Here is a 23,544-nt window from a genome sequence, read left to right as displayed (position 1 = left end):
ATCCCAATCTTTATCAGAGTTTTGGTTCCCAGACGGGCCCCTCTAACAGTGTAGAGCAGGCTCTGCTCCCATGTTACCACCGCCCTGCAGCTCAATTCTCAGAGTCCTGCTGCTTGTATGCTGTTGGACTTCCTGCAGCCTCCCTCGCCGCAGCAGAAGCTAACATGTTGAAGTTCCTGATGGTCCAGATAAGTTCTATCAGCTGCTGCAGTTTCCTGCCTGTGAGGCCATTTTCATGCAGATGATTCACACTGTCTACAGGTTTCCACCAGAACACGACACGGCTCTCTTTACAGCAGTCAGTCTTCATTATACTCTGACAATGTGAACCCACACCACAAAACTGAAACCACACAATTTTACAATTTACAAAACACATCAGTGTGGTTCTGCACTGAATGTGGGTGTTGCTGGCTCTGAGACGAGCCTGTAGGGTTTAGAGTCCGTCACTGAGAGCAGAGCTACCAACAGACGGAGACTTCAGCCGTCCAGGCAGTGCAGTTAAAGCATAACCAACTTCAACTTCCTGAATGAAGAGCGCTGAGCCAATCACAGCGGGGGTCTGCTGCTGTTCATGGACAGGTGGTCAGTAGAAGTGTAAGGCTGCATTCAGATGGTCACTGAAGCAGCAGCCATACTGTCAGCTAATTTGCGCATGTGCAAAGAGAAATATATCCAAGGAGTTTTTTTTTCTTTTTGTATGTCATTGTAATTGTAAAAATGGTAAATGATTTAAAGAGAATAACATGAAGTAAAAGTAAAAACATTTTTAATGCATTTTGCAAGATTTCTTTTGAAAATATAAAATCAAGTATGTCCCCCTACACCATAATAAAGCATGAAGAAAGAGTAATAAATTAGTGCTTTCCATGAACTTATTCTATATAGTCATGTACTCAAGGAGTCCATTAACTCATGTACATTAACTGTACATGTTAATGGACTGGTCAAGTTTATTACAGGGTATTGACAGTTAATGGACTGTACATGTCATAGAAGATGTAATTATTCCAAAAATTACACCAGGAAGCGGTCTGCAGCACAGGGCATTCTGGGTAAATGCAACCAGAACAAACATGTAAAATCTTCATGCCGTTTCTTTCTGGTTCTTGGTGCAGCGCCACCACAGGCGGGGAGGGGTTTTCACATTTTCTGCTGAAAATGTAACAAATGTTGCAACTTTGGTTGCAACTTTGGACTATCAGGTCTAAAGACATAAAAGTGGTCCACAGTGGAGTTTACTACTAAAAGCGAGCTGGGTTTGTACGGTGGCCATTGAGGACCCAGCTGAACAAAAAGCAATACAAAAAAAAAAGACCAAAAGCTGAGCAGTGTTTTACTGAAGCTGTTGACACAGTTTGATGAAGTCTTCTTCTGTCCCTCCAGTCGTTGATTATTTGACTACCACTTCCTCCTGCAGTCGATGAAGCCTTTTTCTCTCGCTTGTGGTTTTTATTTTCCTCTACAGACTCGAGGCTGGCTTCACAGGTTGCTCTGTTCAGGCCGCCTCTACACATCGTCACTGGACTGCTTTCTGCCTTGCTGGTGATGAACCAGTTCAGGAGCCAGCGGCATGATTGGCTGGATGTGTGCGACCTGGTTTGCTTTCATTAAACTAGACCACAGAGCCTGCTGTGTGTGTGTGTGTGTGTGTGTGTGTGTGTGTGTGTGAGTAATGTATTGGGAAGTTTTCTTTCAATGAATGAGAAGAATTGTGTGTGTGATGTCAGTTTTCAACAAAATGTCAGTTATTTTAGAAAACAGTTTCATTTATTGCATTTGTACATGTTATGAGTGCGTGTGTGTGTGTGTGTGTGTGTGTGTGTGTGTGTGTGTGTGTGTGTGTGTGTGTGTGTGTGTGTGTGTGGTGGGGGTGTCAGCAGTCTAGGTCCTCTGTAAGCCGTGTTTACAAACATGTTCTACTTAGAAAAAGCAGAAGTCTCCTGACAAACGGGGAGATGTTCACCTTTAGAGCAGCTCAGTTTCTTTGCATCAATAAACACATGGTTCAGTGAGTTCATGTGCTTTATTCAAAGCTTTATCATATTCTGTCAACAATAAGAACATCAGAAATAAGCAATGAGATAACTGTGTATATTGAAGATTAGAAATGAGGACGAGCTTGAGTGTTTCATCCTTCATTGTTGTTTTAACCTGAATGCAATCTTTCCATTTTTAAAACAAATTAACTGACAGAAAACTAGACAGCGACTCTTATCAGAAAACCATTCAACTCATGTTTTAAATGCAAACTGCTACTTTAAAAATTGGCCAAACATCTTGTGTTATATCCAGCTAATGGAACACGATGATGATTGAGTTCATGAAATGAGATTTCTGAGAGACTGAGTCAACTAAAAATCTACCTTTTTTCCACAAATATAGTAAAAGTTCAAGGAATTTCAAACTTTTTATAAATCGTGCGGAATATTCCAATCCAGAGTTCTACTCGTTTTCACGCTGTTTTTATGTAGGCAAATTGGATGTATTCCTATTGCTTTTCAGGTTCAGGTCTTTTGAACTACATGTGTTCATACTGAGTTGAGGTTCCTTTTATAAAAACTTTTAAAAAGCTGTTTAGTTTAGCGCTGACAGGAAGCTAAGCCTTTCAAGTCCAAATGCAACGGCATTTTGAATTTTTTCTTTGCTTTTTGTGTATTAGTTGACAATGCCACAGGTGCACCAATCCGATAATAATATCGGAATCAGTACCAGTATTGGAGAAAAAAAAAAGTCTACATTGGATATCGTTGACAATGTGTCCGATCCATCGGGGTAGATATATTCAGTCTATTTCTATGCTTTGTGCTCTGAGCGACATGCTTTATTTATTTTACATTATACTGTATTTAGAATTCCTAACTGCACTTCCTGAACTATTTGAACAAAGGTTTGTTGCAGTTTATTTTTACATGTTTGACAAAGGTAGTCAGCCTATTGTTGGTTTTACAGCTGTTCTCCTGATTGCTCTGACAGAACAGGTTGGACTTGTTGTTTTTAAATGTTTGACCAAGCTTGTAAAACTATTGGTGTACTTAAGTGTGCTCTACTGGTGCAGTGTTATCAAATAAATTTGTAGCATTTCTTTATTTTGACTAAACAAACATTTTAAGTCAATTCAATATCTGACTGTATCGGATCAGTATTGGCTGATACTGAACCTCAGATATTTGTACCGGTATCGGAAGTGAAAAAAGCAGTGATCTGATATTATCTTTTAACAGAAGAAAATGTTGGGCATTGTTAACTAAACATGGTTATGGAAAAACCAAACTGGTAAAATAAAAAATATTCAATGTTTGTGAAAGCTTCTGAGCTGTCAAACTGTCATGTTGAACTCTTATGCTACAATTAGGGAAGCACCGATAAAGAAATTTGGGCCATTTTTGATATCTGATATTGATAATATGATCAACTTACCAATATTATATATATATAAAATTTCACTACTGCTTTGACACCTTTGGGAAAAAAAAACTCCAGCCAGAAACAAAACAATATATTAATTGCTCATATCAGCCCAGTTTTATTTATCAGACTGATACGGATGTTAAAAATTGACTAATATCAGCCGATACCGATGTTGTGCTGATATATCGGGCATCCCTAGCTGCAGATTTATTTACAGGTTTATTACAGGGTATTGACATTTGCATGTTTTACACTGTACTTTACACATGATAAGAGGTTTTATAGCTGCAATAAAGATATAAGTTTGATCACATACCAATTTTATTACCAATACTTTACATTACTTTGCTGTTGAAACTGAAAATTTAGTGTAGGGTAACACTGAAGTAACTTACCTTCAACTTCCAACTGCTGCTCTCAAATTCCTGTTCATCAGAACTCTCATGCAGCTTTTACAGTTCATATGATGAGCTCAGCAGGCTATAGTTCTACCAGATATTTGCCAGTTGCTGCTGCCGCTAGTCTGAAGGAATTATGCAAAATTTGTGTTTGAATTAGTGTCCTTTCTGGTTTTGATTCTTTGACTTGACCAATCAAAACACTCCAAAGAATGCATCTGACTGCCAGCCAGTCGGTGTCTATTTCTTCATTGGGGGGGAAGTTCACAACTTGCAGAGCAAGAAACGGAATAAAATGAGAAGTATTTACACACATGCTCGTACATGGCAGTCACTGAGGCGGGAAAGTGTGTAAGAAAGCTGCTTGGGCTGTTCTTGAACGGCATCGTTGTGGCGTCGATTTTTTTATTTATTTTTTTTTTAAGGCACACATGTCAAATTGAAGGCCCGCAGGCCAAATTTGGCCTGCCTATCAAATTTTTTCATCTGTATAGTGCCAAATTAAATCAGTGTGGAAAGATGTTTCATACTTAAATTTGAGAAGGACTTGTGGAATGCAGGAATTGCTATTTATTAATATTTGAAGAGTTTGTTGTTGGGTAGTTTTATTGATGCATTCTGCCACAATGAGCCCTCTGACATTTCTCATCTTGACATGGCCCAAAGTGAGTTTGCTGCCGCTGTTATCGGACTCAACCTGCTGAGTCCAACATCACAGGACCGTGCTGAATGTCTAACCTGGTCTGAACTCTGACCTTTAGACAGGTGTTGTAAATTAGCCCTTTACAACAACAACACCACAGTACAGTGAATCAGATTATTTGGTTAAGGTGGAAATTCCACTTCTAGTGTTACTGTGATGTTTATGTAATGAGAACTAAGCCCTATAATACACTTCACCTTGGAGACGGGGACATCCTCCTCCGAATAAAGTAACATGCATTGTCACTTAACAGTTGTAAACTACATTAAACAAATTTTGTATCAAAATCTTTGCAAGTTACATTTTTGCAAACATTGAACTAAAATTTGTACTATTTTAACCAAAGCAAAGTCACATAGTCCAATGGTCCCCAACCTTTTTATTGCTGCGACAATTCTCAATTCCCACTATGTTGGAGGTTTTACTGGATTATCCTCTGGAATCGGGATGTTCGTGACTGGAATCGGTTCATGCTCCTCCTGCCTTGGACACACGAACCGATCGAACCTGTTGGACTTTTATCAGCTCTGTGGTCACAGAGGTTTGGAGAATCGGCAGACAATTCTTAAATCTTTCCATCTAAACCAGACTTAAGACTCACAAGCTCTACTCGTCTCCTCTTGACTGCAGCCCAAACGCTCTGACTCTGGTCGCTATGGTAACGTTTACATATCCCTTCAAAATAAGATACAGATGCGCCACAAAAACGAACATTTTACTTTCGTGAAAACTTTAACTCACGATAATGACTAACGGGAGCCCTGAGCTTGTTTCTCTGCAACGAGACGGTCCGATCTGGGACTGATGGGAGACAGTAACACCTGAAGTGTTGCTTATATCCACAGCCTGCTCGGTCTCTACGTGGTAAAGCAGCTTGAAGCTTCATTGCCTCATTAGCAGCCGGTCGCCGCATGTTATGCAGAGCTGCTTGTAATGTGGGACTCACCTACCAGTCCGGGATAAATCCATTCTCCTGTCTCTTCTCTGATATCTGATCTGTTTCTTACTTATTTTGCTGCTTGTGGGCTCTGTGTTGGCGCACAAGTAACCGAGAGAATCCGGTTAAAGGATTTTCAAAATAAAAGATACTCCAGACTCAAATAATACATAAAACGGAAATATTTCACTATTTCTTGCGCGGTCCGGTACCAATTGGTCCACGGACCGGGGGTTGGGGACCACTGACATAGTCCACATCTGTATCTCAGGTTTATCAGCATATTTATCAAGCATCTCATTAGAATGCTTTACATTTATATAACATACTATTTAAAGTATGCTATTTACTTTAAATAGAAAATAGAATACTTACTATGCTTTGTACTGTGACCTCGGTGTACCACTCCACCCTGCAGAACATTTTAATGAGCGGCCAGTAAAACATGATGATCGCAGTATTCTGTTCAGTTTTACTCTTTGTATTTGCATAATTGTTGAGATGACAGCCCGTTAAATTGAGTATCAGGAATGTCTTGAATAAAGCCAGTAGCTGCTGTTGTTGGTGTGCTGTCACACCCTCAGCCAGCTACACACAGCCAGTTTTTACGATTTTCACAAACTGCTAGAGACGGTGCAGATTATTGTGTTCACCTGCCAAATCTGTACAGGGAACGCACAGCTCTGCAGAGTGGAGGAGGGGTAGTGGTATGGACTGCTGCCATTAACACTGCATTAGTTGAAGTTCAGTTCCCACTCACTGAAGTTTGACAAACTCCTCAAATTTATTGTGATCTGAAGGAGCCGATGTTCTCAAAGCAACATTGGTTAGTTGGTTACTAAGATGAGGTGTGGTATGTTTACAGTCAGGGTTCTAATAAATGGTGTTCTCTACAGGGTCTATACCAATAAAAGGCTGCTACAGCAGAAATGAAAAGATCTCTTGGCTTTGCCGCGGCCTCCTCCATGTGATCTGTCAGATTTCTCTGTGAAACTGGTATTTTCCAGGAATCGAGCTGCTTGGTATTTCCTCTGGGGGCTGGGCTGGGCTGTGCCGCACCGCACTGCACTGCCAGAGTGTCTGGTCAAGCCTCAGCATGCCATCGTAGCTCATTGACTTGATTACAGCTCTATGAAAAAGTCTGAACCATGTTGACTTCCAACACACCGACAAAGTGTGTTGGAAGTCACTTTATGCTCTGCACAGACATTCCTGGTTCACACTTAAACATTGCTGAACTTTGTTCTACCTGAAACAGAGAGAAGACGCTCTGAAATGATGTAATCAGAATGAAATGATCAGACTGAATGGATGCTCATGGGAAATAAGGTGGTGACTGAAGGGTGGGTGTGGGGGTAATGGAGTAGGAGAGAAATGTGCCTTTGGAACAGAATTGGGTAGAAGCAACAATTAATGACGAACCGGTTAGGTGACATCATTCTAGTTCACGCTGCCAGATTTTTGTCCCAATTTTCTCCTTCCGATCATCTTGAGAGAGATTCCTGCCATGTGGGGTGTGTTAGTGTTCTGGTCTGCTCGGAAAGACGTCGTCATGTGTGGGAACTCTCAGGTTTGGAAAATCGGCCAGCAGTTTCCAAATCTTGTCGTGTGAATAAGGCATTAGCCATCTATCTGACGCTGGAGCAGCGCTGGGTGATGTGACTTGAAATGATCAGAGTAACTGTTCTACACAGCGGTAAAAAAAAAAAAAAAAACACACTCAGGATGAAAAGAAAAGCAACTCTACAGCCGTCCTCCTTCTCTGATCCAACAGTGCAGCTTCAGTACAAAAGTTAAGGTACAGAAGGTTTGAAATAACAACTGTTGCTTTGTGTTTGTGGTAAAATTCAAATGCTGATGATAATCCCAACTTGGCATAAAGTTGCTTAACAGTGATAAGAGTTTAAAGTGGATTAGGGGAGACCGGGAGTGATTGTAACACTTGTTCCTTTGGTATATTAACTCCTTGAAGTTTAGAGACAGAGTTCTCAAAATGTTCTTTAATATACCCGTGTGTGTTTACTACAAACGGCTCTGGTTAAAAACGCTGGAAGAATATCAGGGACTTTGTAAGTTACACAGATGTCCTTTGTTACATCTTACCTCACACTTTGGTAGTTTGTAACAATAAGACCAAAAAAAGCAACTATAAAGGCAACCGGTTGTGCCGTCTCTCAACCTTATCAGCTCAGTTCTGCATATAAAACAGTTCCACTGCCTGCCGCAATAAGCAACTAATGTCATGATAATTTAAAATGAGTTAAATAATTTCCATTCTATTATCTTTTGAAGGCCAATTTGTTCAGAGCTGTAATAATAATCAATTTTATTTTTTGGTTGTGTTTGGTTTTATTTCCATTTTATTTATTGTTTTTGGTTGTTTTGCATATTTAAAATGTCTTCCAGTTCCAGTGTTGTTCTGTACAAAATGATGCTCCATTAGACTTTGAAAGGGCAAACCTGTGTTATTATGCCGTTATCAATATATTACTTAAAAAATGGACACAAAAAATTTTAATTTCTGGGACAATTCTTCATCCAGCAACATTTCCTACCTAGCAGGTCTGACTGTTTTCTTATGAGCAGTCTACTGAGACGCCGAGTGCATGGTGGTAAAAATGGACTCGGACAACACCGAGTACATGTGGTCTGAAGAGATGTGTTCAGGAGTTTTGTGGCATCATTGGTAGATGAAGGAAGCTAAGCCCCGATGGGGAAATGATGCTCCATAGTGTGATGAAGCCATTTCCCCCGTTCTGCATGGAGCTTGAGCGAGAACGGATTTCTACTGCGAGGATCTGAAGTTGTGGCAGCTGTCGTTCTGAAAACGTCTTCGTGGCATTCAGGTGCTTTGTCTCTGTGTCCTTGTGGAGGATACTTCCTGCTGCAGCTCCGTTTTCAAAGCATTTCTAAAGAGCTGCATCCTCCAGCAGAAGCCACTCATTCAGAGGACGGAGCTGCCTTGGCAGCAGGCGTTTCACAGAACAATTCCATCCAAATAACTTTTTGAATGAAGCACATTTTATAAAGAGACATTTGTCGTCAACATGTGGTAAGGGTTGAGATATTTTATTAAAATCCACTCAGAAAAGAATGTGCGTTTTTCTGCCTCACCTTGGGTTTTCAGTTTGGGTAAGAGCTCTTCCTGCCTCTGTAAGGTAAAGCATATGAGCAGGAGCGGCTCCATCGCTCATGTCCTGTCCTCACAGTGAACCCTGGGTTTATCAGTGTGTTTGTGTGGTTGACGTCAGAGCCTCACCCCCCTGACCTTCTCCCCCACCATGTTTGCAGCGGTGCCATATCCTCCCGGTACACGCCTGTCGGTCAAAGACCTGTATGCGGATGGGAAGCCCAGCCTGGAGCTGCTGAAGGCCCATTTGGTGAAGGAGGGCCGGCTGGAGGAGGAGGCGGCCCTGCGAATCATCAACGAGGGAGCCAGCATCCTGCGCAAGGAGAAATGCATGCTGGAAGTGGAGGCGCCCATCACAGGTACACCAGCCTACATTCTTCTGTATCTATGAACGCCCTGAAAACTAGATCCTTTGGTGGTGAACAAATTTGTTTTGGGTAAATCCAAGTGAAGTAGCAGCAGCTGTAGAGTCTGATGTTTTACTGTCCCTTAGCAACAGTTGGGTTCCTAATGAAAGCATGGAGAAAAGAACGATCTCTTTATAGTTTCTATGGCCACACAGAAGTTTATATTTCTATTCATATTAGGACTTTGTATTATCTTCCATTTGTTTTAGTAACTGCATTAATGCCTAACCCAGACATTTTCCCTAAGCATAAACTTTTCTAATTTATTCAAAACCCTAATCTTAACTAAAACCTAATTCACATAAGTTGATCAAGGTTTCATTTGCTTCTAATCAAAGCAACACTAATCAGCTGGATTTTATCCTTGATTTAAAGGGACTCAGTGTTTCATCTGTTATGCCGTTTTCTGGACAGGTCCTGCTGCAGCAAACAGACAGGCTGGTTCAGATAGGGCTCTTCCACTTTTTAATAAATGAAGTAATAATTTAAATAGTGATCACACCAGCTCACCTCCTGGCTCCTTGCAGTTAGAACCATCAGGAGCACGGTCACTGCTCCACAATGGGACCAAACTACATCCCAGATGGTTACTGCCGCTTTCTGCAGTAATCATATTTCCTGAAGTCTTCCACCGTCTTTGCAAATAATGCAAACATGTTAAACTCAGTATAATAACCAAACATCTGTCTGTCTGAAGTTAGTTGTTAAAACAAGGATCCAACCAGTTTTTTTTTTCATGGAAATAATAAAAGCCTTCCATGTAACTCTACACCTTCCCTTCAGCCAGTAGACACTGATCTCTGATATGCAAATGATCCCACCTTGCCCAACTGCAGCTTCCAGTCTGTTCAGACACACTCCACTTTGTTTCTGTCACACACACACCAACGTAGATTTGTCTGAAACCTTTGCAATCTATTTTTGACTTTAAAAAAAATAGGAACTATTCCAAATAAATGCTTTGTCTCCCGTTTTCCATTTGACAGCAGAATACCGAAGCATAGAAATAGTCCTCCTAGATTCCACAGGTTTTCAGTTGAGACCCAATGCAGAGTTTTCTAAACGTTTGGAGAAGCTGAACCCAGCTGTGTGTGTGTGTGTCCAGTGTGTGGTGACGTCCATGGCCAGTTCTTTGACCTGATGAAGCTTTTCGAGGTGGGCGGCTCACCCAGCAACACCCGCTATCTGTTCCTTGGAGACTACGTGGACCGAGGCTACTTCAGTATCGAGGTAGGACTGCCCAGGGCTCCACTTCCTGCCTCCTGCTGGAGGTGCATGGGGAAACTACTTGGTGTAAAATTATAGATCTTAAAGGGAATCAATCTGGATTGGCTCATCGGTGCTTTTCAGAAAGTATAGATTGGAAATCATCCACAGATCTCAGCTTTCTCTTGCTCATTTAATTTAATCTGTCTTATTTAAAGGGGCAGTATAATGTCTGTTCCAGGCACATAGTACCTGTTTATAGCACAATCAAGTAACTATGTTACCTTAAGTTGTTATAAAAATGCTGTGTGTATTAAATATGATTTAAAAGAAATTTGACAATATTTAACACCTTAAAATTGGGTCTCTGTCTCTTTAAAAACTTCTGTTCTTTCTGACACTCCGTCTTCAGGAAGTCATCACAACATGGCTCCTCTGACGTTTTTTACTACGTTTCACTGAGAAGTAGCTCCTATAATGAGCCCAGCAGACGCTCAGTTCCATCAGGTGTTTGCTAATTGCTTCTGGCTAGTCTGAAGGAGCTGAATGGTAGAGTGAATCGGAGTGAATCTGTGAATCGGAGTCTAGGAAGCTTGGAACTTGCAGCTCTTAGGAGGAGCTTCATCCTCATAGGCGGTGCTAGGTCCACACAGGCATTGTGTACAGCTGAATGGTTGCCATGGAGATTAAAGGATTTCTCAAACATGCATGAAAGAATCAAAGCAACACTCCAGGTATGCTTTTGATGAGAGAATGACATAATATGATGCAAATCTAAAAAAAATATAAATTTTACATAACACTGCCCCTTTAACCTTCTAGTCATTTAACAGTGAAGTTTTGTCCGTTTCAGTAAATGAAGGCACAGACATAAAGAACTGTTCCATAATTAGAGGCGTTAGTTGGGGATGTAACAAGTGAACCTTCACAGCTTTAAATAGTGTAGGAAATAAAAGACGCTTTGTTGGTCTTCTCACACCCCTGACTGCCCCACCCATACAAACACTCTTGGTTAAACACAAGCCTGCCAACGCCTCCCGCTCTGACTGTCTGAGGGTTCTGGGCTGAGGAGTGGACTGTGTGTTTCTGGCTGGCAGCCTTTCTACAGCTGACTTCCAGGAGCCCAGAGCTCATTAAACAGCCACTGCTTCTCTGGGCTCCTTTAATGGAGACGCCGTTGGTCTTCAGACTGACTCATCATCCAGATCACTCGGTCAGCTTGACCACTGCACTGTCATCTGCCTATAAAAATACACATAGTGTTAAAACTTTGGAATTTTTGGTTTGACAGATTTAAAATATTCTTTGAACAAACCCTGATGATTTCCTCAGATTGCATGAATTAAATCTCTAACAAAGGTAATCATTAACTCCTCCTTCCAAACGGTCTTCCTGCTATAGCTAGCTACAGCAGGGAGTCAATTATAGCTACATAGGGTTTTTCTCCTGTGTCTGAGCCAAATGAGTGATTGTTCATCAGTATTTTTTCCATTCACACAGCAGGTGAACACAACCCAAATCCAAACAATCCAGTTCCCATTTGTTTTCAGTCCCCCAAAAAATCAGCTCTTTTGGATACAGATCCGATTGTTTTCAAAGTGTTCGGCGTCTGAACCATTTTATCCGACTTCTGTCACTGTCATGAGACACGCATCATAAATCTGTACCAGAAGAAGCCAGATGTGGTAAATCCAGACCTGAACGATGACTGAAAATTACAATTATGAACTTCTGTCATAAGTTATATTATTATTATCATTGTATTATAATCCCATCACTCCTGGCTTGAACTCCACATCCAAACAGTCTTTGCTACAGGAGTCGAGATTTATGCTCTGCCGCTGTTAGTTGTGCTTCCTTCATCTTCATCTGTTCATCTGTTGCTGAATAATTGTAAATCTATCCCTGGGCGGCCATTATTACTGTGATGAGCAGAGCACTGCTGTGTGACATCAACCTTCTTCTGCACATATGGATCAGAGTCTGACTGCAGTTACATTTAATTAATTCATTCATCAAAAAGTAAGATTTGAGCATCAAGACCTGCCATGTGAACGTAGCCTGGTGTGAAACCGTCAGTGAAATCAGTCGAGTTTATTTGTACAGCACGTTTCAGCAGCAAGGCAACTCACATCATAAAAAACAAAAACAAAAGTCATAGAAACAACATAAAGTCAACAAATGAGAAACCAGTACCAAGCATTCCATTTAGATGAGTGCTATCATCAGAATCATCAAATATGTTGGTCAACGTTCCAGTTATTATGGTTCAAATCAACTCTGACATGTGGGGTTTTTAACTTTGATTTAAAGGAACTCTGTGTTTCAGCTTTTCTGCAGTTTTCTGGGAGTTTGTTCCAGATTTGTGGAGCATAGAAGCTGAATGCTGCTTCTAACATGAGAAAACTAACTGCAGACTAGCTTAGAGCTACTAGCCTTGCAAGCAAAGGACACAGCAGTTATGTGGAGAAACATGAGGCTTTCAGCTGCTTCCATTCGGCTGCAGGGCTGATGTATACTTGGGAGATACAGGAGAAATTGATGAGTTGATACAGAAATATAGAGTAACAGTGTTGGTCAGAAGTGGAGCAGAAATTATATCTACCTTAGTGCTACTAGAAATATAAGTTCTAAGTGCCCACTGTAGTAAATTGCACATAGACTGTTGCTTAGAAACGGTTGGTAGGGGACCAGGGCCTCTCAGAGATGTGATCTGAAGCAGGCCAGCCCCGACCTCAGAGCGAATCTCAGCCAGGAGACCAGAGACTTCTGTCTTAGTGAGGGGTTTGGTTGACCCCGTTGCTAGGTGTGGTTGACCCCGTTGCTAGGTGTGGTTGACCCCGTTGCTAGGTGTGATGCTGTCTTCTAGGGTCTGTGATCAGTAATCCACCCCAGTAATCAGTTGATAGGTTAATTTCTATCATAGAATCTAGACAGATGAAGAAAAGTATCAAGTAGGACTAATACAATTAATCAGATGAATCAGTTGTTTAAGCAATTAACTAGTTTAGTAATAGATCAGTTAATTGGAGTACAAGAACAAAGTTCCTAGAAAATAAGATCTAATAAATCAGAAAAATGTCCATCTTGGCAAAGGCAAGACTGTTTTGGTAAATGTTGCCTTGATGTGATTCTCTATAGCCTGAGGCAGACTGAAGCGGAGACGGAGAGGCTTGGGTCTTAGTTCTGGCGAGCAGATCGGTCCGATAAGCCTTGAACATTCAGAACTCAAGAGTTGTGTTCAGAAGATGAGCGCAGCGTTTCTAAGGTCATTGTGTTTGATCTGATGGTGCCTGCTGTCTTATCCTGGTTTGTCTGGGCAGAGAACCGTCTGTGACGTCTGAACCAAACCGATAAGGCCGCCTTCTCTAAAACCACCTGAAAGTCCATGTCCAGCCCGCTGCTGCCTTCCTGCTGTGTCAGCCACCTTTCCACACTTGTCAGATTTGACTGTGTGTGAGAACGGATTGAGATGAAGCAGGTGTTTTGAAGCGTGTGTGACGGTTCAGCCCAGCAGCATGTTTGCGTTCTGACTGCTTTGTTCCGCCGCTGATCAACCCTCCAGTATTTCCAGTTGTTCCAGTCGTCAGGACAGGATGTTGATCTCCAGTTGCTCCCATGGGAGTTTCTGTAGAGCCTGGCTGTTGATCAATGATCACATCGGCTGAATCCCTGCACCGGTTAATGATTCTGTCCCTCTTGATCCGGTGTTATCCTGGAAATGGTTACAGATGCTTATTAGTGCTGCGGGGCGGCCCGGTCCAACCCGGTCCCGTTTTCCTGTGCAGTTTGCTGGACTCTGGTTAAACTACAGATCAGATCAGCTTTATTCTGGTCTGACTGGTACTTTGAAATACTCCTTCAGTTTTCTTCTGCCAGGTTAGAGCTACAGTAATACAGTAATGGCTTCCATTCTTCCAACTGAGAGAGAATTACATCCCACCATCTTCTTCATTATGGAGATTCAAGAGGGTATATAAAATATAAGTATACAGAAGATTATTTGGATTATTGGGAGAAAAAAAATTCTGACTTTATTCTCAAAATTCTGACTTAAATTTTTCCTTTGGGGTCAAGAAAGTGTTTTTGAATTGAATTTCCGAATTCTGACTTTTGATCTCAGAAGATAAGTCAGAATTGCTTTTTCCCCCAGTTGCTCTAATCCTCTTCTGTACTAACTACACAAAATAAATAACCTATGAAATAATTATTCAAATAAATATTCAAATTTAAAAATACCTCTATTTATTAAAAATAGATTTAATTATTTGTGCCTCATGTATTGATTTCATTTTTAAAAACTAGATCTAATTATTTCACTCAATAAACCATTTCATGTTGCTGCATGAATTGACTTAACTGTCAACTCGGTGGGCTCTTCTGATTGGTTGCAAGACTGCCTGCAGGAGATCCTACTGGCCAACAGCATCACCATCCATGACCACTTCCTGAAGATAATTGCATGAAATTAGTTTGATTTCAATTGGAGATGAAGTATTTCTGAACTTCTGATCCATTTGCTTCCTAAGTTTTTTTTTTCTGGATCCTTGTCATTTGGTCTGTTTCTAGTGAGGAGGAGTCCCATGTAGGTCTGATTTCACAGTTTATTGATTACTGAGGTGATTACATGGAGGTGAATGATCAGATGGATCTTAACCGTGGAAACGTTTCTTCCACTCTGCTGTATTTTTTTATTTTTTAAGACTCAACAGGAAAGGGAAGTTGTCAGAAATCTCCCACTGGAGCTGCTGGGAACAAAGTGATTCAGGCAGAGTGGCTGCTGAAGCAGAAAGTCGGCAACTTGTCTTGTTGGACCAACCGTCTCTTCCCATGTGTGTGTGTCTGCAGTGTGTGCTGTACCTGTGGGCTTTGAAGATCAACTACCCCGACACGCTGTTCCTCCTCAGAGGGAACCACGAGTGCCGACATCTCACAGAGTACTTCACCTTCAAGCAGGAGTGTAAGTCGGGCCGCTCGGCTTCCACAGTAAGCGGCTGGATTCTCAGAGCGGTAGCGCCGTGTGCTTAGAGTGTGTGCCTGTGTGTCCTCCAGGTAAGATAAAGTACTCTGAGCAGGTTTATGATGCCTGCATGGAGGCGTTTGACTGCCTGCCTCTGGCCGCCCTCCTCAACCAGCAGTTCCTCTGCGTGCATGGAGGCCTGAGCCCTGAAATTACCTGCCTGGACGACATCCGAAAGGTGAGAAAAACTTAAACAAAATGCTAAAATATAAAACAAACAGGCTTTGGTCGTTAACAGTCATGATTTCAAGTCTTGTTGAATGCACATCTGAGGTTTTCTGTATGACTTCTAATAACCTGAGGAGTGTTTGGCGGTTCAGACCTGACCTACTCTGTAACAGTGGGGACTGAAGGTGCACCAATGAATCGGCCCCGATTTCATTAATTTTGGGAGATTGGTGATCAGCCGATACTTACATGTGAAGCTGATCTTATCTTCCTCTGCAAAGGTCTAAAATCATCCGCTGTCCTCTGTCTGCTGTGAGGTCTGACTGACAGACCGGCCCACCAGGTCATGTTTGCACTTTTGCCATAGTCACCCCACTGCTGCCAACTCAGCGATTTTCTTTCTATAATTAGTGACATTTCTGACAAAAAAAAATAATAATTAGTGTCGGCCAAAATTGAAATGGTCAGGTCAGGTTTTTTAAAGATCAACCAGAAAACTGCAGTCAGCATCTAGTCGGACCTGTGGTGACTTGAAGATGCAAAGCTGATCTCATTAACTTTACATCAGCATAGGTGTGGAACAAGACGCGGTAACGCCCTATAAACTTGGCTGTGAGTTGCATGTCAAAACCGAGTAAAAGGAATTGAGCCTGAGAATGGAGCCTTGAGGAACTCCATGTGCTCAGAGTATGATGGACCAAATCGCACAAATTAGGACTGTGGTCAATGTGGGGCAGTTCCAGAAAATGTTTTCTGATTTTCCAGTGAGATCCAGTATTTGTTGACCGAACATTTTGATACCACAAAGGTAAAACATAGTCGTAGTCTGAGTGTTGAAGCAGTGCTAAGAGGAAGAGTGGCCACTAATTCCTCTTCAACGTTGATCCGGTCACAGGGAAGACAGTTTTTATTGTTTTTGTTGCTATTGCAGCTAAAGTTTGCTTTGCAAGATGCTAATTTCCAAACAGCTAACATTGAGTCATGCTAGTGCAATGATGAACATAACACACTAATACGTCTCATGTTTGTTTGAAGCAGTGACTTTTTCTGTCACCCAATCAACGGACTGAGTTGTGTGACTCCAGTAGCTCCACCCTGACCAGACTGTTGTACAGCTGAACGGGGAACACTACTAATTCAGTTCCACAGTGGCTGAAAGATGACCAGATCAATGTTTTGGGTTGGCCAGCAACTAGAAAACTGGTGTTTGTTAGTGAGGCGGCCTACAAACCCAACTGAGGAGGAAGGGACCAGAGCTCCTGAAGACAAATGCAAGAATCCTGAAGAAGGAAACTAAAACCATCAGTGTTGTTGTCTAATAAATGTTTGTGTGCAGCTGGACCGCTTCAAGGAACCCCCTGCATTCGGGCCCATGTGTGACCTGCTATGGTCGGACCCGGGGGAGGACTACGGCTCAGAAAAGACCCAGGAACACTTCTCCCACAATAGCGTACGAGGCTGCTCTTATTTCTACAGGTATGGCCCTCTGGCAGCCTCACACGCCGTTAATCTGGCCTGATTAAAGCGCTCCCAAACAACGGCTTATCTCCAGATAAGTGACGGCTGGTTAAATCCTCCGTCACACAAATATTGGAAACAAATATTAGCATTCTCCTCTCTGTCTTAATATTTGTATTGAATCGGCCATGTTGACACCAAACATGGGTCATAAAGGAGACGGAGCCGCTTCTGCCTCTGCTTTCTATTGGCTCAGAGGCAGAGCACACACAGGATGGGGGGAGGAGGGGTCTGGCTTCAAACTGGAGTCACTTTCAGGATGATAGAAAATAAACCACATGAGCACTAGATGATGAATTCCAATTCACTTCAGACCACTGATCTGAACTGTTTTTTGTTTTTATGGTTACAAACATCAGTAACACAGCTTAGCAGTCGCTTCAGGAAATTAGAATGTTGCGATTGCAACTATAAATGCAAATTCTCATCAACAAATTTTGCGCAGAGTTGCAATTTTCAAATGCAACTTTTCTGTGAATCTATCCAATCACCTCATAGTTTTCTGTATGTGCCTTTCTGACCAATCACTGAACCTCAACTGAATTTTGACCAATCCCCTTCATCCCCTTCTAATTGAACTTCCTGTTTCGTGTCTTGAAAGCCAAACCTGTGAGATGGAAACATGAGTGACGTTACAGGTTAACATTTGCTTTTTTTGTAAAAACTATTCTGAGATGTTCGGTAGGATTTACTTCTACTGTGTTTACAGTTCATGTCAACCTGAATGACCAATATGGAATTCCTTTTTTGCACTCTGACCTCTCCTCAGGACAGGATTTGATTTGTATCAAGGTACCTGCAAATGTTATTTGTACTTTAAACATTAATTGTGTTCAAATCCTGTCTTTTGGGAACGTTTTGTGCAGCAATTTCTACTTTTTAGTAAGACCAGGTTATGGCAGAAATAAAACTTTCACAGAATTTGCAACTTTGACATCAACATTTTGAAAACGGTGCGGCAAAATCAGAAATTTTATGCCACATCTATCACAAATAAGTCTGCTCTAATGTTGCAAATGACGAGTGGATTTGCATTAATAGTTGTAATCTCAACATTGCAGCTTCCTGCAGGGACTGCTAACTGCATGCAGTGTGCTGTGTGTCCTCAGAGACCTGCAGTGGTAGAAGTGGGTTAGAAGCCCCCACCCATGGCCCCCCTAAAGCCTCGACCTTATTAAATTCCTAATTTTAGTACTGCTACCGTCTCCGGTAATCATCTAGTTAAAGCAGCCATCTTTACTGTCATGGCAACCGAGTTGGAGCGGAGGCGAGGCAGCAGTAACCCCATGTTGTTTGTGCAGTTACCCGGCGGTCTGCGACTTCCTGATGAACAACAACCTGCTGTCTGTCATACGGGCTCATGAAGCTCAGGATGCAGGGTGAGTCTGGTAACCTATGGAGTGGGTCCATATTCTGACTGTTTACGTTCATCCTGAAATGTCCTGTCCTGATGTCCCGGGGACGTCCCCTCCTGTCTCTGTCCTGCAGGTATCGAATGTACAGGAAAAGTCAGACAACAGGCTTCCCGTCTTTAATTACAATTTTCTCCGCTCCCAATTACCTAGATGTGTACAATAATAAAGGTAGGAGAAGCGCACACCGGAAACCATGGATACGGGCAGGAGACCTTGGGTCCCTAGCAACAGAACATGGAGATGTTGACGTGTTTGTGTTTTGTCCTCAGCTGCGGTGCTGAAATATGAGAACAATGTGATGAATATCCGGCAGTTTAACTGCTCCCCCCACCCCTACTGGCTGCCCAACTTCATGGACGTCTTCACCTGGTCCCTGCCCTTTGTTGGGGAGAAAGGTCAGCCTGCCGAGCTCTGCCACACATACACACGCACACACCTGCACACACATACACACCTGCACACACACACACACACACATGGCTTGAGACCAAACATGTTAGAAAGGTACAGACAACCAGAACTGACCCTGTTATTCTTCTGAGCAGCTGTTGAAGGAAGCCACAGAGGGAACTGGTTCATCTGACTGAGGCAGCGGGTTAAAAAGAAAAGAGAGAACATTTTCTTCTTCTTTTTTTATCCTATATGTAAAGTCTTAAAGGAGTAGTGTTAGTAAAATCGACTTTTTGGAGTTCTACATCATGCTATATCTAGAGTGTTACCTTCATTTATTTGTTCATGCTTGAGAAATTATTTAATCTCCATGTCAACCATTCAGCCGTGCTGAACACCTGGGTGGACATAGCCCCGCCTTTAAGGATGAAGCTCCTCCTCTGAGCTGCAGCTTCCGCCTCACAGAGCGACTCCCTCACTCAGCTCCTTCAGACTAGCCAGCAATAATTGGCAAACACCTGGTGGAGCTGAGCATCAGCTGAGCTCATTATAGGAGCTCCTTCTCACAGCAACACTGCTAAACGTTGCAGTGTTAATATAGGACAGATGTTTTGATGACTTCAGAGTATCAGAAAGAGCAGGAGCTTTTAAAGAGACAGAGGCCCAATTTGAAGACGTTAAATTATAAAGTCACACTTCATTTAAGTCATATTTGACATATATAGAATTTTTATAACAACTGATGTTAATAATGTTACTTGATTTTGATATAAAATGGCATTATGTGCCTGGAAAATACACAATGCAGCCCATTTGATCACTTAAATTTTTTGTTGAAGTTTATTATTTTAGAAGCACCTAAAATTATTTAACCCTCTCTGTAAGTTATGCTTTATTCCCAATATATTTCAACTGAAAAACTGATGAGAATAATTGAGATGTTTGAGCTTTATATGCAATGTCCCATTTAAATGAAATCATCATGTTAGCATCCTTTTGGTTTCCAAAGTCTATTCTCTGAACTTCTAGGGCAGTTTTCTTAGTTGCCATGATGAGTCCAGGTATTCAGGCATCAATACCTGAATACCTGGTGCCTCAGGTTTGACCCCAACCTGTTCTAAAGGTACCAGGTTCTTCTCCAGCCACTTTATTCTTCAGCCGTCTGCTTCACTGATCACGTTTCCAGCCTGTGCTGCTGTAGTTTTAACCACACGCTGCCACCTGCTGGTGTGTTTTCACAGTGACGGAGATGCTGGTGAACGTGCTGAACATCTGCTCCGACGACGAGCTGATGTCCGAAGGGGACGACACGTGTGAGGGTAAGAGTTCTTCTTCAGTGTCTGCTGCAGCTCACATCTTCAGCTGGAGAGGTGACGGCTGACAGGAAGTGTCGTCATGTCCAGCTGTCGCTAACAGAAGCTAGCGCTGAACCTGCAGCTCACTGACTGAGAGCTGAGAAGATCTGGGTCTGTCACACACTGGTGCAAACGCACCGCAGTGTGTTAGTGTACATGAAGGGACATGTCGGCCTGAGCGCGCGCGTGTGTGTAAGGCCTGGCATGCTGCCATGCTGACACACAGCAGGCGTTTAACACTGAATTTGATTAATCAAATATAGCGAGGCCAGATGAGGAAGTGAAACCCTGGAGGAAGTGGAGCTGTTCAACTTCTTCTCTTCCAGCTGCAGAACAAGTCAGGCTGCTGCCAGGCTGCGCTCACACCGCCTCAACGCTCCAGAAGTTTATGAATAATTAGTAACAAAATGGATGATGTAGTAAAATGACCAGCATGGTGAGAAGCTGACAAATCACAATACTGACGAGGATGTACAGTAATTAAGGCCATCAAACATGTTGGTGCTGTGTGTGAAGTTGGCCGGATTTCTTAATCTTGCTTCGCTCCAGTGGAGGAATTCCCACAAGCCTCAGTGGTAGAAATTTTTCGTGATGATTTAGTTCAAAGTAAAGCTGGACGGAATATCAAGGAACGAAAGTGTTCCGCGGTCGCTAGGGAAACGGCTTCAGCAGGACTTTGGTTGATGTGACAGGCCCCACCCACTTTGTAGTTTGTATTCTGCTCAATGAAGAAAGGCCTTTCGGGTCACCAGGTCTCCATGGCAACAATGAGATGCAACTGCGTGCTTCAGTGAAGTGAGACTGAGCTTTTCCACCATTAAATGAAGCGGTAGCTGGACACCAGGGCTCTAAAGAGACTGACCTCTGACCTCTCAGTCAGCTTCACAACGTGTGAACAGCAAGGCGGCCTTTTATTTTTGTACTTGTGTTTAAAGATATCAGTGGAATATTATTTAACTGCAGTAAAATGATTTAGTTTCACTTTACCTCATTTTCTGTTGATGGTCATAAATGTTCACTGCTTATAGCAGGATAATTAGGATTTTATCAATAATTAGCTAATTATTTAGTTTTGTGGCCAGAGGATGTAAGTGTGTGAGAACTCATCCTTTTTCTCTTCCTACGTTCAGGTGGAGCCCCTGCTGCCAGGAAGGAGGTGATCAGGAACAAGATCCGCGCCATTGGAAAGATGGCGCGCGTCTTCTCTGTGCTCAGGTGGGCCCCCAGTCTTTCATGGGCCCCCTGTCTTTCATGGGCCCCTTGTCGTGCTGGAGGGAGATCAGAGTGACGCTGTCGGCATCTTTCATGTCCAGCGGATGATGTTTGGATAGAGCCGTCTCTCTCTGCTCCACTTTCCTGCAGAGATAATGACTTTGTCCGTTTCAACACGTCCTCCTTTAACTCTGAGGAAGTGTGTCACTCTGCTTCCATGACCCAGTTCAGCCTTAGAAATGAATGAACACATGAATAAGTCACAGCAGCGCAGATCATCCATGAAAGGAGTTTTCCAAACGATGCCTGAGATAAATGTTCATCCTGCCGGTCAGCAGCTGACCTCAGGCAGAGAGACCAGCATGCTTTTTGTCCTCTGTGGCTTACCATTGCTGACATGCTTGGATTGTGTTCTAAACTCTTCATGTTCACATGAGGACCAGGCTTGTTTCCTGGAATCCTCCAGTGATGTGAGCAGCTCAGAGATGGATGTGAAGGGGAACAGACCGCACTGTTGCCCTCTACTGCCCCCTGGTGGCTGTAGACCTTACTGACCCTGTCCAGGTAGCACTGTATTTTATTTCAGAGCATGAGAGTAAAGGGGCTGAATGGAAGAGTCAGCTATGGGTTGATTTCTTTTGGGCCCTTGATAAAAAAGAAAACTCAAAAGTAAATTTTTCAAGTCTCCACACTAATTATTGGTTCTCTTCAAGTCTGGACTTTGACTAGGTCAGAGGTTCCCAAACTGTGGGGCGTGCCATTGCAGGGAAGCCGTCTGGATGAAAAAAAACCCAACATGAACGCTGTATGCGCTGGGTTTTTACCTCAGAGTGGCCAACTCTCTGTTATTCCTATGTCAATTTGATACAGTAGGGGCTTCCACACTTCCCATATCTGTGTCCTCTGTCACTTTTATCAGCAGTTAAAACTGTTTAATCTGTAGTTAACATGTGGTAACCTGTTTTTCCGAGGCGCCTTTAAACCAGGGGTGTCAAACTCAATTTCACCGAGGGCCACTTCAGCATATTGACCACCCTCAACGGGCCACATTGACGGTACAAATCAGGAGAGCCCAGGTTCAGTCCTCCAGACTGCAACTTTTAGATGCATCCCTGCTAAAACACCCCAGACAAAAGGTTGACTTCCCTCATCAGCAGCAGCTCAGTTCTGTAGAGGCTGATAATGAGTCAATGATCCAGGTGTGTTAGAGAAGGAACGCATCTAAAGTTGCAGATGGTAGCTCTGGAAAACTAGACTTGAGCATCCCTAGCATAAATGTATGAAAATACAATGTTAAAAATAAATTAAACACCTCATATTGTTAAATAACGCTTTGGAGCGTCTGGTTAGGAAGCGCATTCAAAACCTTTGGTTGAAATGGCGCATTAAATTCAAGTCTCCATTACAGACCAGAGAAAACTAAAGAGAATGCAACGTTGTGTTAATCCATTTGAGGAGCCGGCAGTTTATCTTGAGGAAATAAATGATGATGCAGAAGTTAATTAGACTGTAACATGCGCAGTCCGCTGTTCAGCCACTGCGGACGCGGCTCCGCCGCTGCGAAGAATTAAAAACCACTGGAAGTAACTCATCTGCTGGAAGTAACTCATCCAGCGGTTTTAACAAATGGAGCTTTCTTGGTGAACGTTACCCAGGAGAGCGGCGTTCTGGAGGAGCTGCAGACGTAACATCTGTCTGTTTCGGAGAAGCGAAACCACGCAAAAAAAAAATAAAATCCTGGTAAAAGCGCACACCGGACCGCGCAGGGTAAAACACTCAGAGTTCAGTTGATCTGTTTGGACCAGACGGATCCAACTGACTGATGAATTAGCACATATTTTTCTGCAGATGGGAACCAGGAGGAAGTGCTTTCAGACTCCAGCGGGTGAAGTGCTGCTAATTTAAGTGAAGCCGCTTAATTTAATTTATTAAAAGTTATTGGAGCCTGAGTGAGTGGTTTTTGTCACTACGGAGAAAAATGTAAATGCATGGCATCATGGCAGCAAAACGCAAAGAACTTTTCACAGTTTTTCCCCCAAACTAACGGAGTAAAGCTGTTGGATGCAGGTAATGTTAGCTAAAAGATGACTAGCTAATATCAATACGTCACTTTAAGCATAACAAGTAGCCTGTATGCTGCTGGATTAGGTCATCCTAACTCATAAACACACATGGTAGTTCAGACTGTTGAAGATTATTGTGGAGAATCTCCATTAGCACCTTGCTAATGAATACTTTAGCAAGGCGCTGTAGTCTCCCCTTCAGAACCAGGTC

At 42.5% G+C, this 23,544-nt stretch overlaps 1 protein-coding gene across 3 annotated transcripts in view; it reads left to right on the top strand.

Annotated features, from left to right (window-relative positions):
- The window catches only part of ppp3ccb (protein phosphatase 3, catalytic subunit, gamma isozyme, b), a 36,370-nt gene that overhangs the window by 8,288 nt on the left and 4,538 nt on the right, over positions 1-23,544 (top strand). For all 3 annotated transcript variants that reach the window (XM_008423139.3, XM_008423138.3, XM_008423137.3), the window contains exons 2-11: positions 8,741-8,938; positions 10,092-10,216; positions 15,041-15,152; positions 15,245-15,390; positions 16,717-16,856; positions 18,200-18,277; positions 18,387-18,481; positions 18,583-18,708; positions 19,945-20,022; positions 21,189-21,273. In XM_008423139.3, coding sequence (XP_008421361.1) covers positions 8,741-8,938; positions 10,092-10,216; positions 15,041-15,152; positions 15,245-15,390; positions 16,717-16,856; positions 18,200-18,277; positions 18,387-18,481; positions 18,583-18,708; positions 19,945-20,022; positions 21,189-21,273 — 1,183 coding nt within the window. The remainder of the gene's footprint in view (positions 1-8,740; positions 8,939-10,091; positions 10,217-15,040; positions 15,153-15,244; positions 15,391-16,716; positions 16,857-18,199; positions 18,278-18,386; positions 18,482-18,582; positions 18,709-19,944; positions 20,023-21,188; positions 21,274-23,544) is intronic.

The sequence above is a fragment of the Poecilia reticulata genome, chromosome 12 (genome assembly GCF_904066995.2).
Source record: "Poecilia reticulata chromosome 12, P_reticulata-male-v2, whole genome shotgun sequence".
Taxonomy (NCBI): Eukaryota; Metazoa; Chordata; class Actinopteri; order Cyprinodontiformes; family Poeciliidae; genus Poecilia; species Poecilia reticulata.
Note: the sequence above shows the minus strand (reverse complement) of the source record. Positions and strands in the feature narration are given on the sequence as shown.